The 17,176-nt window shown below is 41.7% G+C and overlaps 1 protein-coding gene across 1 annotated transcript in view; it reads left to right on the top strand.

Moving 5' to 3' along the window:
* LOC119419585 (plakophilin-4) overlaps positions 1-17,176 on the top strand; it is a 75,792-nt gene that overhangs the window by 42,366 nt on the left and 16,250 nt on the right. The window contains exons 8-11 of the mRNA XM_037686937.1: positions 5,217-5,387; positions 7,536-7,746; positions 9,228-9,360; positions 11,566-11,779. Of these exons, the coding sequence (XP_037542865.1) occupies positions 5,217-5,387; positions 7,536-7,746; positions 9,228-9,360; positions 11,566-11,779 (729 nt within the window). The remainder of the gene's footprint in view (positions 1-5,216; positions 5,388-7,535; positions 7,747-9,227; positions 9,361-11,565; positions 11,780-17,176) is intronic.

The following is a 17,176-nucleotide window of genomic DNA, read 5'->3' on the forward strand; positions in this document are numbered from 1 at the left end:
TTAGGAGTGGGGCTGCTGAAAGAGAGAAATAAATGCGAAGGCTTCCTATAATGGAATAATTTTGTTCCTCTTACTCAATCACCGGTGTCTGAATAGCCCCAGTTCTTGGGTCTGTAAGGAGGGGTGGACAGCTTTTAGTATCTGTGTTCACACATTGTACCTACCGTAAATACGTGTCCTGACTTTGTGATGGGATTTCAGTTATCTACTCTGTATGCAGATAAACGTAACTTGTGTCAATCAACTGTCAACTGAACACGATAAAGAATATTAGCAGATCTGCTGATGTTTTTGTAAAGTCACAAATTAATTTGGAAAATCATTATTCAGATGTGATCTGGTTTCAGATTCACCTTAGCTGGAATTTCTTTACAAATACAGTAGCCCCTCGATTATCGTGGGGGTTACGTTCCACACACCACCACAGTAGGTGTAAAACAGTTTGATGGTTATATGTATATGTACTGCACAGTACTACAAAATTTTACTCACCAGCCTTGCAGACCAGCAGCTCGCTTCCGGCTCAGCTGACCTACGCTGTAGTGACGAAGCCCACCGACCCGTCCAGGTTGAAGTGCATGTGGATAATTGAGCTCCAGGAAGCTTCAGGATTATTTGAGACTTTCCTGCCAGTTCTGTGAGTTTAATAGATCAATTGCTACTTCTGACTTTGCGTTGCAAAACTTTCCCTCCATTTCAGCAGAAAGCTGTGGAAGCACTGTTGGCTTCTGGGTAGTGTAGTTCTTTTGATGTGTGTTGCAGTGTAGCCTTATTGAAAGAAAACTATAAAATGGCAGCGCCTGTCCAGAGGTTTTTTTTTTTTTTTTTGCGTTAACTTTTCAATCCGTACCGTCCCAATCCCGTGAGTGGGGGCCGAGATGGGGTAGAGGTAGGGCGGCCGACGTGACCTGAAAGTCCCAGGTTCGACTCCCAGCCATTCCCACATGCCGTGGTGTCTCTGAGCAAGACACCTAATCACCAATTGCTCCCTGGGTGCCTACATAGCTGCCCACTGCTCCACTTGGGTGCATCCCAGGTGTGATGGGTTAAATGCAGAGAAACTATTTTATTATTGTATTGTATTGGATCATACAATTATGACAACACATAGCACTTTTTATTTATTTATTTATTGTTTGTAATATTAAAGTTGACAGTCGTGTGTCGTGTACAATCTTTTGTTGAAAAACTGCGAAAGAGCGAGTCTGCTAAGTAGCGAGGGACTACTGAATCTCAAAAAGCAAAATTATGTAATGGACACAATATGAGGTAAAATTTTCTACTAGTCTCCAAAAGTAGAGACTTGTGACTGAAACAACCATTTTAATAAATATTAACCAGTAATAATACAGCCAAGTGTTCATTTATGCATTTGTTATTCAAAGGATTCAGACGAAGGCGTGTCAGACTGATTCGCTATCTTCATTTAAAATCTTTACTCTCCTTGCCGACAGGTATCTCCTGTTCTTGTTCACAAAGTAAGCCAACATGGCTGGTTTTTATTCTTACATTTTAAAGACAGAGCTCCCTCATTTATTCAGTTCTGCTTGGTAGACTTGGTGTTTATTTACATTCTGCACCGGAGCTCACGCTGTTGGAGAGGACCCAAGTGACGTCTGTGGGCTCTCGATATGTGCAATGAGCAGTAAGTTGCCATATGCACAGTGGTCCACGGAGGTTCACAGCTCCGTAAGTTTCACTCATGTGAGGTTTAATACAAACAAACATAGGCGTTTAGATCACTTTAATTGAGTTTATTTGGACTATAATGGTTTCTAGTGACTCTTTTCTACATTTTATGGCACCTATTTCTAAAGCTTGGAGTGACGGCCTAAAATTTTAAAACATTTACACCATCTTCATAATTTAACAGCAGATACGTGCACAGTTTTATGTCCCATAAGAAAAGGTTTATTTTGCTTCAGCAGCGATTTCAGCTTTTAGCCTGACATGACAAAGAAATGACTGGCTCAGTGATTTTATTTTTTAAACTAGTTATCCCTCTTATTTAACTCTTTTTTTATGTTTAAATTTTTAACCACTTCTTTTAAATTTTTTTTTAGATTCCTACAAATATTATTTTTTGCATTCCTTCTTTTTGAGACGCCGTATGCTATGCACCCTCTCCTAGCCAGCCTTGCACTTGTCCTACAGGAGAGTTACACCATTTCTTCATGTTGAATATTTTATGGAGCAAAAAAAAAACAACCTTTTTTTGTTTTGTATAGTTGAATATGGAATATAAAGGTTTTATTACATAACATTTTTTTTTTGTCATAATCATTGAACTGTACTGGGACACACGCGTCTTATAAATGTAATTGAAGCAGCTATAACTTCGCATGGTTCATTAAGATTTGCCAACTATATAAGTTTTTTTTTTTTTTAATGAACAAAACATTTAACCTTTTGCATAATGTGTTTTAAAACACTTAGACGTTAAACAAAAATGTTTTTTTTTTTATCAGTAGTGATAGTTTAAGGCTAGGCTATCCATCCGTCCATCCATCCATCCATCCATCCATCCATCCATCCATTTTCTTCCGCTTATCCGGGGGTCGGGTCATGGAGGTAAGGCCAGCCGAGAAACATAGTCCCTCCAGCGTTTCCTGGGTCTTCCTCTGGCTTTCCTTCCAGTGGGACATGCCCGGAACACCTCACCAGGGATGCGTCCAGGAGGCATCCTAACCAGATGCCCGAGCCACCTCAACTGGTTCCTCTCGACGTGGAGAAGCAGCGGCTCTACTCTGAGTCCCTCCCGGATGACCAAGCTTCTCAACTTATCTCTAAGGGAGAACCCAGACACAATCTGCGGTTGAAAACTCATTTCGGCCACTTGTATCCGTGATCTTGTTCTTTTGGTCACAACCCAAAGCTCATGACCATAGATGAGGGTAGAAACATAGATCGACCTGTAAATTGAGAACTTCACCTTTTGACTCAGCTCTCTCTTCACCACAACAGACTGGTACAGCGCCTGCTTCACTTCAGATGCCACACCTATCTGCCTTTCGATCTCTCGCTCCATTTTTCCCCTCATTCGTGAACAAGACCCCAAGATACTTAAACTCCTCCACTTGGGGCAGGACCTCCTCCCTGACACAGAGAGGGCACTCTACCCTTTTCTAGCTTAAGACCATGGCCTCGGACTTGGAGGAACGGATCCTCATCCCGGCCGCGTCACACTCGGCTGCGAACCGCTCCAGTGAAAGCTGTAGATCACGACCTGATGAAGCCAATAGGACCACATCATCTGCAAAAAGAAGAGAAGTGATCCTAAAGCCACCAAAACAGATCCCCCCAACACCTTGACTGCACCTAGAAATTCTGTCCATAAAAGTTATGAACAGAATCGGTGACAAAGGGCAACCTTGATGGAGTCCAACTCTCACTGGGAACGAGCCCGACTTACTGCCGGCAATGCGGAGCAAGCTCTGACACCGGTCGTACAGGGACCTAACAGCCCATATCAAAAAGCCAGGTACCCCATACTCCCAGAGCACCCCCCCACAGGGTTCCCCGAGGGACGTGGTCGAACGCCATCTCCAAGTCCACAAAGCACATGCAGACTGGTTGGGCAAACTTCCATGCACCCTCCAGGACCCTGCTGAGAGTGTAGAGCTGGTCCAGTGTTCCACGACCAGGATGAAAACTGCACTGCTCCTCCTGAATCTGAGGTTCAACTATCCAACAGACCCTCCTCTCCAGAACCCCCGAATAGACCTTACCAGGGAGGCTTATGGCTAGGCTAATGTAATATAAATGTAATTCAACATGTGAGTTTTAACTTGTCAAAGAAAAAAGTTTTTTTTGTTTTTTCTTTGGTTAAAGAAATAGCTAGACTAACATGACAAGTGACTGAATTACTTCTTGTGAGACAGATTAATAACACTCTGAGATATAAGAAAAAGACCACATCTAAAAATATCCTCTGCTTAGGTGGTACAGATACTATTTTTGTGTTTGCATTTTATGTTTTCTGATGTTGTGTGTCATAGTGATAAGTTAATGAGTATTAACTGAGTTGTTTATTCTTAATGTCCAAAACTCCAGCCAGATAACGGGTCTGCCTCCTCATGTGGTTAAAGTCCTGCACCACTTTAAAATGATCTAAGTCTGTTTTTCTCACTTCTGTAAGTTCAACTTGTTGCTGATTAACCAAGCTGTGTGAAGCATGCTGCATTTCCTGATATTTGTGACGGTTCATGCACTGATCAGTTTAAACTTTTTTCTATAAGTCCGGCACCATCAGTTGTGAAAAGAATCAGGAAATGAAGCCAACAATACCACATCAGCGCAAGCAAACTTTTAGTGCAAATTAGTTTTTTTGATGTCATATAGTACATAAAATGTTTTGGTTGTTCTGTGTCAGACCCACCTGTCTACCATTGAATGGTATGAAAATGTGAGTGTGCAATGCTGAATTCCTGTCACCCCCCCCCCACCCCCCCCCCCATTAAAAAAATGAAATAATTCCAACCAGTCATCCATCCATTTTTTTTACCTGCTTCTTTGTTTCTGGTTTATGGAGAATCTGGTGTCTAACTCCAGCAGTCACTGTGTGAGAGGTGGGGTACACCTTGGACAGGTCCAAAGTCCATCACAGGGACACATAGAGACAAACAACCATTCACCCTCTCACTCACACCTAGACACAGTTTAGAGTTAACTATTAACCTAATATGCATGTTTTTGTTCTGTGGGAGGAAATCCTGAGAACTTGGAAAAAAAACAAACACGTAGTAGAACATGCAAACTCCACCCAGAAAGGCCAAGAGGCTAATCTCCAACCATCTTGCTGTAAGACGACAGCATCTTTTATTGCTTTCTGGAATCTTTGTACCCTTAATATCATCAATCTGCTGCTATTTTTGTTAAGAGTTGCTTCATTGCTGAATGACAAAGCAGTGTCAAGATTGGAATTTTCAAAATGGGTATCTGTGCAGCTAATTAGATTAATTAGATGATGAGGATGCATGTTGTTTAATGTGACTGATTACAGAAATCAGGAGACTGAAACTTTTAGACTGTAGCAGATTGATTAGAAACCAAGTTAGTAGAAAAATGTCTCATACAACAAAACATTTATCATGCAAGACATTTTTTCCGTGTGCATCAGTAGCAAGGTGAAAGTTGCTCACAAGCTCCAAACCTTTGTGCAAATCAAATCTTTTACACCAACCACTACATTCTTAACCATTCCCCTGCATCTACAGGAATAAGAAGCTCTTACGCCAGTCAGCACAGCCAACTTGGACAAGACATGAGGTCAACCATCTCCCCAGATCGCCACATTGCACCCATTTATGAAGATCGGACTTTTCGAGGCCCGTTGTACCGCAGCCCCAGTCACACCCAGCATGGGACCCTCTACAGGAGCCCTTCAGGTTGGCTCTTATTCTTACATATCTTATAAGGACTGTAGCACACAGCTTAGACTTCCAAAAGCTCCAGAATGAGTCTGTTAAATGTTAAAACTGGAAAAAAATCACAGTCATAAACAGTGGCTTGACTTGGTCAAAGTTATTGATGAATATATTTTGTGAAAACGTGTATAGCGTTTGAGCAAATAAGGCCTAAAGCCCTAAAACAGGTCAAGTCTTAAGCAGTTCAAAAGCAAAACAATTTCAAAACTACCTGAAATTGTTTTAGTATTTATTTCTGAGTAAATAGATAAACAATATAATTTGACAAAAACTAATATTCTATGAATAATATTGCACATTGAACATTTCTCGTTGTGCAGTGAACGCCAAAACTCGTGGAGCTAAATTGTTGTTTAACCCAAACACATCTTTTTTCCCATCAGGTGCAGATATTCTCTTCGACTTCAAATATTTCAGTGTTTGCCGTTTAATGAGAGTGCCCTTGACTGTGGTGTATTGTCTTCCTTGGGGGATCGTTGTCTCTTTGCACTTTAGCTCTGCATGTTATGACTTTCCTTTTTGCTTTTTGTTCTTGATTTCCATTTTTTTTTTTTATTCCGACCTTTTTTCTCTGCACCATGTTCCTTTCCTGTCTGCACTGACAGACAGAAAAAAGCAGACATGAGCTAATAGGCAGGTTCTGATATGCTGTTCTACGTCAAAGGAATCCATTACCCATGTGTCACAGTGAGCTCTTGAAAAAGGACAAAGAGTCAGAGGATGTCTTGGTTCCTCACATCCACTGCCTTCTCTCTCCCGACCTTCCTTATGTTGCCATTCTCATCTCATCATCCCTCCCTAAGATACAGATGCTTCATTTCAACACACACATACACACTCTCCATTCAGCCTTCCCAGTGGCACACTAAAGATCTGCTTGGACTGATAAGTCACTTGATGAAAGCTATTGATGCAGTGTGGAAGCCCCAAATAACAAGCCGCTATATTTGTGCCACAGATATTGAGAAAGAGCTAGTGAGGTGTTTAATATAGATTCTTTGCCTGAACTGCTTCATTAGTAAAACCCAATTTGATCCTTTGTTATATTTTGAAATATTTCCGTGGGTCATTTCCTTCTGTGCGTCTGGCTGTTTCTGGAAGCGTACTCTGCACTGCTTTGTGTAAGCTGGACTAGAGTTTTGTCAAATGAAGTATAACGAGTATTTGCTGGAAAGGTTGACGAATGGGGTCGAAAAAGTTCTGCTAACGTTGCAAAGCTATGTTGCTTGTAATTTGTCATCCTATGTCTGTGTATTGTTGGGTTTGGGGAGATAGCCGCGATGTGGGTTTGAGCTGCAGCCCAACATAGATGTGCACTGATGCGAGAAATTGTATTTTTGGAGCAATGCCACAAGCTGACGTCTCGGTCCATGGTAGGGGGGAGTTTGAAGCCCGCTCGTGCCCAGTTCTTTTGGATTCCTGATACAAATCTGGCCTGCACGGCAGGTCATGCTGGCACAGATCACATGGCTTTCCTTCAGAAGGAGGGCTGAATCTTACCAGCTTGTTTATGCAGTTCTGTTTGTGACACCTTGTGTTTAAAAATCGGCTATATACACGATCGAACAAGTAACAAGCAGAGCAAAACGTTGCTGATTTTACCATACTTTTTTATTTTGGATGCCTAAACCTTTGAAATCCTGACCATTTTTTGGATCTGAATCACTAAAGGGTGTGGTTTTTTTCAAGATTAGTCCAAGAATGCAGAGTTGTAAAAGATCAAGAAGGCGGTGAAGAAAGAATTTGCAGCTCATCAAGCAGGTTGGGTCCTCCTGTGCTCTCTGAACACCAACAGAACCCCTTCTAGCTACACGCAATCTTGTAAAAACAAAACAAGTAAAGACGTTTTTGAAGGATAATGACCTTGCTTTCTGCAACCACGGGAGCTTTTGTTTTACTCTTGTCATTAATTGGCTCCAGGTTTGAGAATTTGCGGAGTTTGTCGGAGCAGCAGCAGCATGTATGTATTTTCAGCTTTGTGTAAACTTCTACTGTAAGCTAACTAAAGCTCCAAGTTTAGCTGGAAATGTTTGTTAATCCTTGCCTGCATCACTTCACCTTTTTCTAGGCATGTTTTTGTTTTATTCTTAAGTGTTCTTGTTTTTTTAGGTGTGGGAAGCCTGAAGAGGACATCCAGCCAGCGTAGTGCCATGACTTACCAAAGAAACAACTATGCTCTTAACACAGCCGCCACCTACGCTGATCAGTATCGCACGGCGCAGTACAGGCCCCCCGATGCGACCTACGCTCGCCAGCCTCTCGTTATGGATGACGATGCCACCCGATCTCCTTCTATAGACAGCATTCAGAAAGATCCTAGGTAAGCATTTCAGTGTTAAGTTGTGTTATTGTAACCACTAGATTTACCCTTTTGTTGATAACTAATATAGTTTAGCACATCACAGTCGTTCGGGGAGTCTACTTGTGCTTACAAGGCACCCCTTGTTCTGCTGGGTCAACACCAGTGTCCTCTTACTGTTCAAACAAAGAGTCTCCTGAATGGCTACACAGGGCTGTGGTCATCATGTTGGCTCAACTATGCCTGGCTATTTAACAATAGATTCTTATATACACTGATGTGCTGCGTCTGCTCTTCTGGTCCAGAGGTGTGCGTTAACACTTGCAGTAAAATCATGCACATCAGAGAGTTCATACTTGTATACTGTGCACTGTTCGGTTACTCAAAGGACACATGAGCAACCACTGTGATTCAGCTTTGTTCAGGAAGTCAAAGTCTGTAATAGTTTAATCCAGTGGTGTCGTCTACATTTGTGTAGTGGGTATACTGCGCTTAGAAACCAAAGTACACCGGTTAGTACAATGTAATTGTTAATTTATTTAGATTTATAAGCATATTGAACATTTCAAAATTTCTCTGATGATTATTTGAATAAATGTACAACAAACTTTGTGCAACAGTTGGCTTTGTATTAAAAACATGTTATAGAATGTTTTTAGCATTCTACGTCGCTTTGCAATTTAGCTGTTATTTTATTCGTTTTTTAATTTTTTTTAAATACCATTTTCTTTCATTTTTTTTCTTTCATTTATCGGTATTCTTCTCAATTTACATGCTTTCTTTTATGATCGTCTATTGTTGTCTTCTGTTGTCGTCGTTCTTTGCTAAAAACAGGTCTCTCTTGTAAATGAGTCCCCGAGGCTCAATGAGACTAACCTGTATACATAAAGGTTGAATGAATAAAACAGTATCAAAGAAAAACATGTTCAAGTATTATGTGGTAAGTACAGAATTATTACCGGTAATTAAACAAAAAAACAGGTTGAACCAACTCAGTGTGTCTATGAAATGTTTCACATGTGTTGACAATGACATGAGCCCATGTCATGTATCATTTGCCAATGATACATGACATGGGCTCGTGTCATTGGGCACTTTTAAGTGGGTATACCGAAATTCCCAAGCTTTTCTAGTGGATACACTCCATGTGCCGCATGTCACATTGACTGCACCACTGGTTTAACTTTGAGTGTGTATTTGTGTAAGAGGAAGAGTAATAAAATGACTTTACAAACTTGTAAAAATATGCACAATGACATTTATACGTTGTAAAAAATGTTTCAGGAGTTAATCGGTAGCTATTCAGATGCAGTGTTTGTCTTTACAGAAAAACAGTTCAAGTGTAACAAAGGTGGGCAGTTTCAGGCTGTAGACTTAGACGTGAACACAATTTCCTGGGTTTATCAGTTTGCCCTTAGGTGCAAAAGTGTTCTGTGAGCAGAGAAAGTGCTTCTTGTGTTTGTTGCCATGCTGATGCCTTTTCACCCCACTTGTACTTTTAGAGAGTTCGCATGGCGTGACCCAGAGCTTGCAGAGGTAATCCAAATGCTCCAGCATCACTTCCCCTCGGTCCAGGCCAACGCAGCTGCCTACCTGCAGCACCTGTGTTTTGGTGATAATCGAGTTAAGAGTGAGGTAAGTGTTATACCACTGATCCCTATTACAGTGAATCCACCTTAATTTGTATACGTCCATCGAAAAGTAGACGTATTTTTATGGTACAGTCTCCATTGGTCCTTAAGAAGTTTACATATGTATGGAAACTTTCTCTTGTCTCACCCATAACCTTTGATCTGCTCAAGCTAATGTAACAAAACTTCATGAACTTCTGCATCATTGATGTATTATTATTTTTTTTTTTAGTAAAGGTCAAAATCAAGGTCTTTTCCTGTCCCACCCATAACTTCTGACTCATTCAAGACATTTGAACAAAACTTGATGCAGATTTGAACCACCTCTAAATGACATGTCACATATTTTTTTAATCATCCCAGCTTCAAGGTCAAGGTCACAAATCAAGGTCAAAGTTAAAACAAGGTATTTTCCTTTCTCACCCATAACTTCTGACTCACTCAAGATAATTTAACAAAACTTGATGCAGATTTGTATCACCACTAAATGGCATGTCACATTATGTTTTTGTGATCCCAGCTTCAAGATCAAGGTCACAAATCAAGGTCAAAGTTAAAATGGGGTATTTTTCTGTCCCACCCATAACTTCTGACTTACTCAAGATATTTAAAAAAAACTTGATACAGATTTGTAACACCACTACATGCCATGTCACATATTTTAATCCCCCCAGATTCAAGGTCAAGGTCATAAATCAAGGTCAAATGTCATACAAGGTCTTTGCTTGTCCAGACCATTGTTATAGATTTCTGTATTGCTGTATAATAATTTGACGACCGGTGTATAAGGGGCCGTATGCAGTACTCTTGTTATGTTTGTCACAACCAGTTTAGTTATTTTGGTTGTTCCAAAAGATTGAAGCTCAGAGTTGATCGAGCTTTTTCAGTCATGGACCCCAAACTTTGGAACAATCTGCCCCCCAACATCAGGCAGGCCACTCCACTTCCTGTTTTTAAATCTCTTCTAAAACACATCTGTTTTCTCTGGCATTCCACACAGCATGAGTTGATGTAGTATTTTTTTTATGTTTTTTTCTTTATCACTTTTAATTAATGTTTCACTACTATCGTTATTATTTTTTTTTTTTCCATTATATTACTGTCATTGATGTTATTGGTAGCATCTGCTGTTTTAAATGTGCTTTATAAACAAAGCTGACTTGTCTTGACATATGTTTTATATCTATCTTTGAATGTGTAATGTAGAAGGTCTATTTTTTTAGCTCATTTCTAAAGAATATAAAACTTAGTTAATTAAAACAAAATTCAACATGGATTTTCTTATTACAAAAAGAGAGTGTATAAAGGCAATAAGGCTTTTAAAGAAATGTTTAGCTTTGGCTTCTGGTTGTGGATGCTCACAGTTGCCGTGAACAGGGAGATAATATTTGTTGCAGTACAACATCATTCCTATGTTAATAAATTGACTTTTAATCTTCAAACTAATCCTGAGGTCTTTTCTGCTTTTTTTGCTGTTTGTGTGATTGAAACCAATAAAACTGGTGAACTGAGGTGTAGAAAAAAAACAATGTCAGAAATTAATTCAGTTTATCAAATTGATCTAAATCAACTTGTCTAAGATTTATTACCTTTAATATAAGTTTGTATAGTCAGCAACTTATAAACAATGACAGAAAATCTGCTGCAACTTTAAAGGCACACACCAACTCACTTTCTCATGACTTGTGCATTTTATGCACAGGGAGAATCGCACAACCATAAAACTAAATTAACTCACACAGGCGTTACTTTTTTGTGCATTTATTTTCCTATGAATATTAAAGGTCAGTCTTATTTTTTTAGCATTATGCATTTTTGTGGAGAAGGTTATATTATGATTGAAAGATGTAGGTGGAATGAGGTGTGCTTTGTGAAGAATGCATTCAGTGTTCTCACATGCCAAATGTCAGTATATCACTTGAATGATTAATGTTATGTTATAAAAAAATTAAGAAGCTTATTGTTGTAAAAATATTTGAAGGAAAAATGCCTTTTTATCTTTTTGCCTCCCACTTTCCTCGGGAAGGCCGTTTCTATTGCCTTAAATTAGCATTGCATTTCCAGATAATTTGTGTTCAGTCTGAATAAATTCAATGAGTGGAATATCTTATCGCATGAATACATTCATGACTTCATTCTCCTCAACATACAAATTAAAAGAGCAATATAAATCTTTAACTGTGTGCGTGATCTTGTTCTTCTTCGCCAGGTGGGTCGACTGGGAGGAATTAAACACCTAGTGGACCTGCTCGACCACAAAATTGTTGAAGTCCAAAGGAACTCGTGTGGGGCGTTGAGGAACCTTGTTTATGGCAAAGCTATGGACGACAACAAGGTCGCTGTGAGAAACGCAGGAGGTATTCCAGCGCTGCTCCGCCTGCTGAGAAAGACTGTGGATGCAGAAGTCCGGGAGCTCGTTACAGGTCAGTCAGCATGTGTGCGCACGTATGACTTAAATGCCACAATAATTTACAGACGCGTAGAAAAAAGTCAATACATGCTGCTGTGCATTATTTGGATTTTTTTTTTTTCCCCAATACTAGGGTTGCAAATACATATAATTTTCAAAGTAGCCATCACTGACAACCAGCGGTTCTTGATATATTTGCAGAAGTGTGTGTTTGTACTTTGGAGAGCTGGAAAATAGTGGGAAAAAAATTAACGTATTTTTCGGACTATAAGGCACATTTAAAATCCTTACATTTTCTCACAAATCGAAAGTGAGTCTTATAGGTGCGCCTTACGTATTAATTCTGGTTGTGCTTACTGACCTTGACCCAATTTTATGTGGTTATTGTGAATGAGTTGAATAAAGTTTGACTTGTCTGACTGTTTTGTTTCGCGTAATGTACCTTATAGTCCGAAATATACGGTAAACAGTCACCTGTTTGAACTTGCATCCTGTCCAGAGAGTACAGTGCCTCTCACACAGTGACTGATGGAGAAAATCACCAGCACCCCCCTGAACGAGCAGAAAAAGCTGGTAAAGAAATGGATGGACGAACCTATTTCGGTTTAACTTTTTTTTTTAAGTAGACAAATTGAACCTGGTAAAAATAGAACAACTGGGTATTCAACTTGACCCCTCTCATCTAGTTTATGTGTATAAACAAGTTGCAACACTTTGACCTACACTGGACAGTGTATTTATCAAACTGTAGGTCTGCATTGACTATCATCATTTTAAGTTAATTATTTGTTGAATCGTGATGAAAAGGAAGAAGACAAACTGTTGCAAACTTTGGTAAAAAAAAAAATCACCTTATTGTTTAAAAATAGTACAGTAGTCTGAGTTAATCATGAAAAACAAAAAAACTGATCCACATTCCAGCTTCGTATGTATTATGTTAAGACTCGATTCATTGGGCTGCAACATAAAATAAAGACTGAACTCAACAGTGAGAGTTTAAAGGTATTTATTATAAAAACAACCACGTGCTCATAGAATTAGGTTTTTTTTTCTATTACCAAAAGTTACCAGATTTTCTTTCCCCCAAACCCCCCCAAAAATAGATGAAAAAAATAAACATCTTTATTGATGATAAAACGGGCAGCACGGTGGAGAATTAGATAGAGCTGCCGCCTCTTGGCGAGAAGGTTGCCGGCTCAAATCCTGGCCGGGGACCACTCTGGGCAGAGTTTGCATGTTCTCTCTGTGCATGCTTGATTTCTTTCCAGGTGCTCCAGTTTCCTCCCACAGACTAAAAACATGCATGTTAGGCGGATTGATAACTCTAAATTGTCCCTAGGTGTGAGTGAGAGAGTGAATGGTTGTTTGTCTCTATGTGTCCCTGTGATGGACTGGAGACCTGTCCAGAGTGTCCCCCACCTCTCTCACAATGACAGCTGTATATGGGCACCAGTGACCCCTGTGACCCGAAAAGGAAGAAGCGAGTAAAGATAATAATAATAATAATAATAATATATTTTATTTGTATAGCGCTTTTCTAAATACTCAAAGACACTTAATAATAATAATGATAATAATAATGTGTTATATCCTGATGCATGCTCAATAGTCCAGGTAGAAAAATCTAAAAAAGTTAAGTCCTCTGGACATTCAGAAAACAAAACAATACCCCCCCAAAAAAAAGGTAGAAACGTTTCGTCTTTCATCCGAAAGACTTCTTCAGTCTGAGGTGCTGTGTTCTGCTCAGTCTTATAAATAGCACCTTATCATAATGTGTTATGTGTTGGCTAAAGTGGCTCTCTGCATTTAATCCATCCTCTCCCAGGTGATGGATGGATGGATGGATGGATGGATGGATGGATGGATGGATGGATGGATGGATGGATGGATGGATGGAGTTCTACTGGTTTCATCAACTCTAAGATGTCAGATTTGGTGTTTCATGTACAGGACAGACTGTACAGAGGCAATATTGTCTCATAGTTTCTTAATCTTATCATGAGCTAGTTTGGTGATGCATATTGTCACTGACTATTAATTATTAGATGAGAATAAATTAAAATATGTTGAGTATGCATCTCAACCCACGCCACACATTAAGGATCTGTTTATTTTGATTGTAGTTTAAACTGAGCCCTGAATGATTTTACTTTAGTTGCTAACGTACAATAAACTCCACAGGACTGATATATTTCTTTCATTAGGGATGCTGTGTATTTTACTTGTTTCATGTCTGTAAACAACTGCCTTCCTGTCCCCACCCCTCTGCGCCGGGCTGTGTGCAGCTCAGTTGTGTTCGTGTGTTGTCTAAGCCCTGCAAATCAGATAGAAATCCATGTTGTTTTGGATCAGGGTGGAGCACTTCTGAAATAAGCAAGCCAAGACATTTGGCTTCCAGGTGGCTGAGTCAGCTGTTTGTGCTGGACTCCTGCCTTGTTTATAACTTGGTCTCAGGTTACAGTCTGGTAGACCCCGGGGGAGAACAATACAGTCAGAGCATGAGCAACGTAATTCTCTATTAACTGGGATCAGTCGAGTGTATATTTACCCAGCCTAACACACACCAACGGAGGAAATAATTAGCAATTTTTAAAGAGCACAAACGTTGGTTACGTACTGTAACCCCAGATTCTATGAATATAGGCGTAGCCCTTTAAGGCTGTCGCTGATGGGTTTATCCCGTTATGCGCAAGCATCGTACTGAAAAAATTAGTCCACGCCCACCTGCTGTGTGGGCCCCACCCGATCCGTATAAATTACGTTAAGAGCGGGTAATCTGCTCCCAAATAGCTTATTCTTTTCTTCAGCTATTCAGGAGCCAGTGAGGCCCGACGCTTAAAGGGCTACGCCTATATTCATAGAATCTGGGGTTACAGTACGTAACCAACGTTCTATGTCATATAGGCTTCGCCCTTTAAGGCTGTCGCTGATGGGTTAAGGGCGAAGCGGATGTGGTCCTCGCCTCACTGGGTCCATTCGAACACAGTAAGAAGCGGAAGCTTGCCCAAAAAACGTCTTGTCATTCAGCTCCCCATGTGCATAACTACGCATCGCGTAATTGTGTGCCATGCACAGACGCATGTTGTGCAACTATGCGTTCTGACAAGCATGAATGCCCCGGAAAAACTTTCAACGGGGAAGATATTAAAAAGAGGAGGGGGGGGGGGGCATGAAGCAACTGATTCATGATTGAACAGTATAAACAGATTAATATCAATGAACTGATTATTGAACAATGAACTGATTGGTAACAATAGTCATGAACTGATTAGTGACAATAGAACCAAAATCACAGACACAACTTGTGGCTGATAACAACATCTCACACTGTAATGCATGCAGACAGATGTGAGTTTAAACAGAGTTCCATGAGAACAACAATATTCATTCTGTTAGAGCACTAAGGACAGAATGTGTCATGGAACGAGCCGTTACATCACGTAGGTAAAAGCGAATAAATGAGCAGGGTGTTGACCATGCAGCCGCAGTGCAAATGTCCTGCATTGACATACCATTATGCAGAGCAGTCGAAGATGCGATACCCCTGGTTGAGTGTGCCCTGAGGTTGACAGGAGGCTCTAGATCTGATGCTCTGTAGGCTTCAGAAATGGCCTCACACAGCCAGTGTGACAAGCGCTGGGTGGATAACGGGCGGCCTGCGGATGCATCTCTATAATGCACAAACAGATGTTGAGTTTGACGCATTGCAGCTGTGCGCGCTATGTAACACGATAACGCCCGCACCGGACAGAGAAGATGAAAAGATGCTTCTTCTTCTGATCTGTGGGGGGGAGGGAAGAATCCCTCCAACGATATCTGTCTCGATTTAAAAGAGCTCGTGATGCTTTTAGGCATAAAGGCTGGATTTGGTCTTAAATCAGCTGAACTACCGTCAGCCTGGATTCTGAGACATGACGGAGCGGCAGAGAGGGCGGATAAATCACTCACCCTCTTAGCGGATGTTAAAGCCAGCAGCAGGGCTGTTTTAAGAGACAGGAATTTAAGTGAGACTTGATCCAGAGGCTCAAAAGGAGCCTTGATCAGGGCTCGCAGGACCAGCGTTAAATCCCACTGTGGAACTAATGGGCGTGAAACCGGTCTATGTCTTTGTACACCTTTTAGAAACCGCTTCATCAGCGGGTGGTTAAAAGCTGTTCTGTCCCCGAACCCTTCGTGGCAGGAAGAGATGGCTGCAGCGTACGTTTTAATCGTGCTGAATGCCAACTTCCTATCCATCAGCTGTTGAAGAAAGGACAACACGCCACCTAATGGACATGAGGTGGCCTCTAAACCTTTCTCTGTACACCAGCGCTGAAAAGCCGTCCACTTTGATGTGTACAGGGCTGTGGTAGATGCAGCGCGTGAATCTTGGATTGTGCGCACTACCTCCTGAGGGAGACCCATCCTCTCTAAGCGGGACCGCTCAGCGGCCAGACCCATAGGTGCTGGCCTATTTCCGGGTAACTCCTGATCGCTCCTCCTGCTTGAAGGAGAGCATCTTCCCTCCATGGCAGTTTCCACGGGCGACCTGACAACAGACGCTGCAGGACCGGGAACCATGGTGCGTTCACGCGCTCGGGAGCTACCAGAAGAGCTGTCAGTCCCTCCTCCTGAACTCGGTTCAGGAACCGTAAAATCAGAGGAGGGGGGGGGAACGCGTACAGAAGCGTTTTGGGCCACGGGCTGTGGGCAAAGGCATCCACCCCCAGCGGTGGGTCGTCTCGAGGGCTCAGGGAAAACCATAATTGGCACTGAGCGTTCTCTCGCGTCGCAAACAGGTCCACAGCTGCTTTGCCAAACTTCTGCCACGTCTGAAACATCAGGTCTGGATGGAGGGTCCAGTCCGCGTGACGTGGGCCGCCCCTGGACATCACGTCTGCTCCTCTGTTCAGAACGCCGGGTATGTAAACCGCTCTGATGGAAAGCAGGTTTTGGTGAGCCCAACACAGTAGCTTCCGGGGGGGAACAAGCGTCGGGGCTGCTGCTAGCGTCACCGGTCCCAGAGGAATCATCCGATTCACTCCGAGAGCCGGCGTCGAAGAAATCCATGGCGTCGTCCAGCGAACAGTCTCCCGCCACTGACAGGCAGTCCTCGATGGTAGCCTTAAACAAGGCTGCTCTCCTCTGCCTTTCCTCCGGTGGAAGCTCGTCACAGAGGCGGCAGGAGGAAGCGCGAGCGACGTGGCGGGGACCCAGGCATCCCTCGCAGGTGTCGTGCCGGTCGAAGCTAAGCAAGTAGCCGGTCTTGCAAGAGGGACACAAACGGATGGTGCTGGAGCTGGACATCTCGACGAAAAGGTCAGTTGTTCTTTGTTTTATTATGCTTGCTGAAGAAAAATGGGAGCAGATTACCCGCTCTTAACGTAATTTATACGGATCGGGTGGGGCCCACACAGCAGGTGGGCGTGGA

Source organism: Nematolebias whitei, chromosome 13, assembly GCF_014905685.2.
Source record: "Nematolebias whitei isolate Nwh7 chromosome 13, NemWhi1, whole genome shotgun sequence".
NCBI lineage: Eukaryota > Metazoa > Chordata > Actinopteri > Cyprinodontiformes > Rivulidae > Nematolebias > Nematolebias whitei.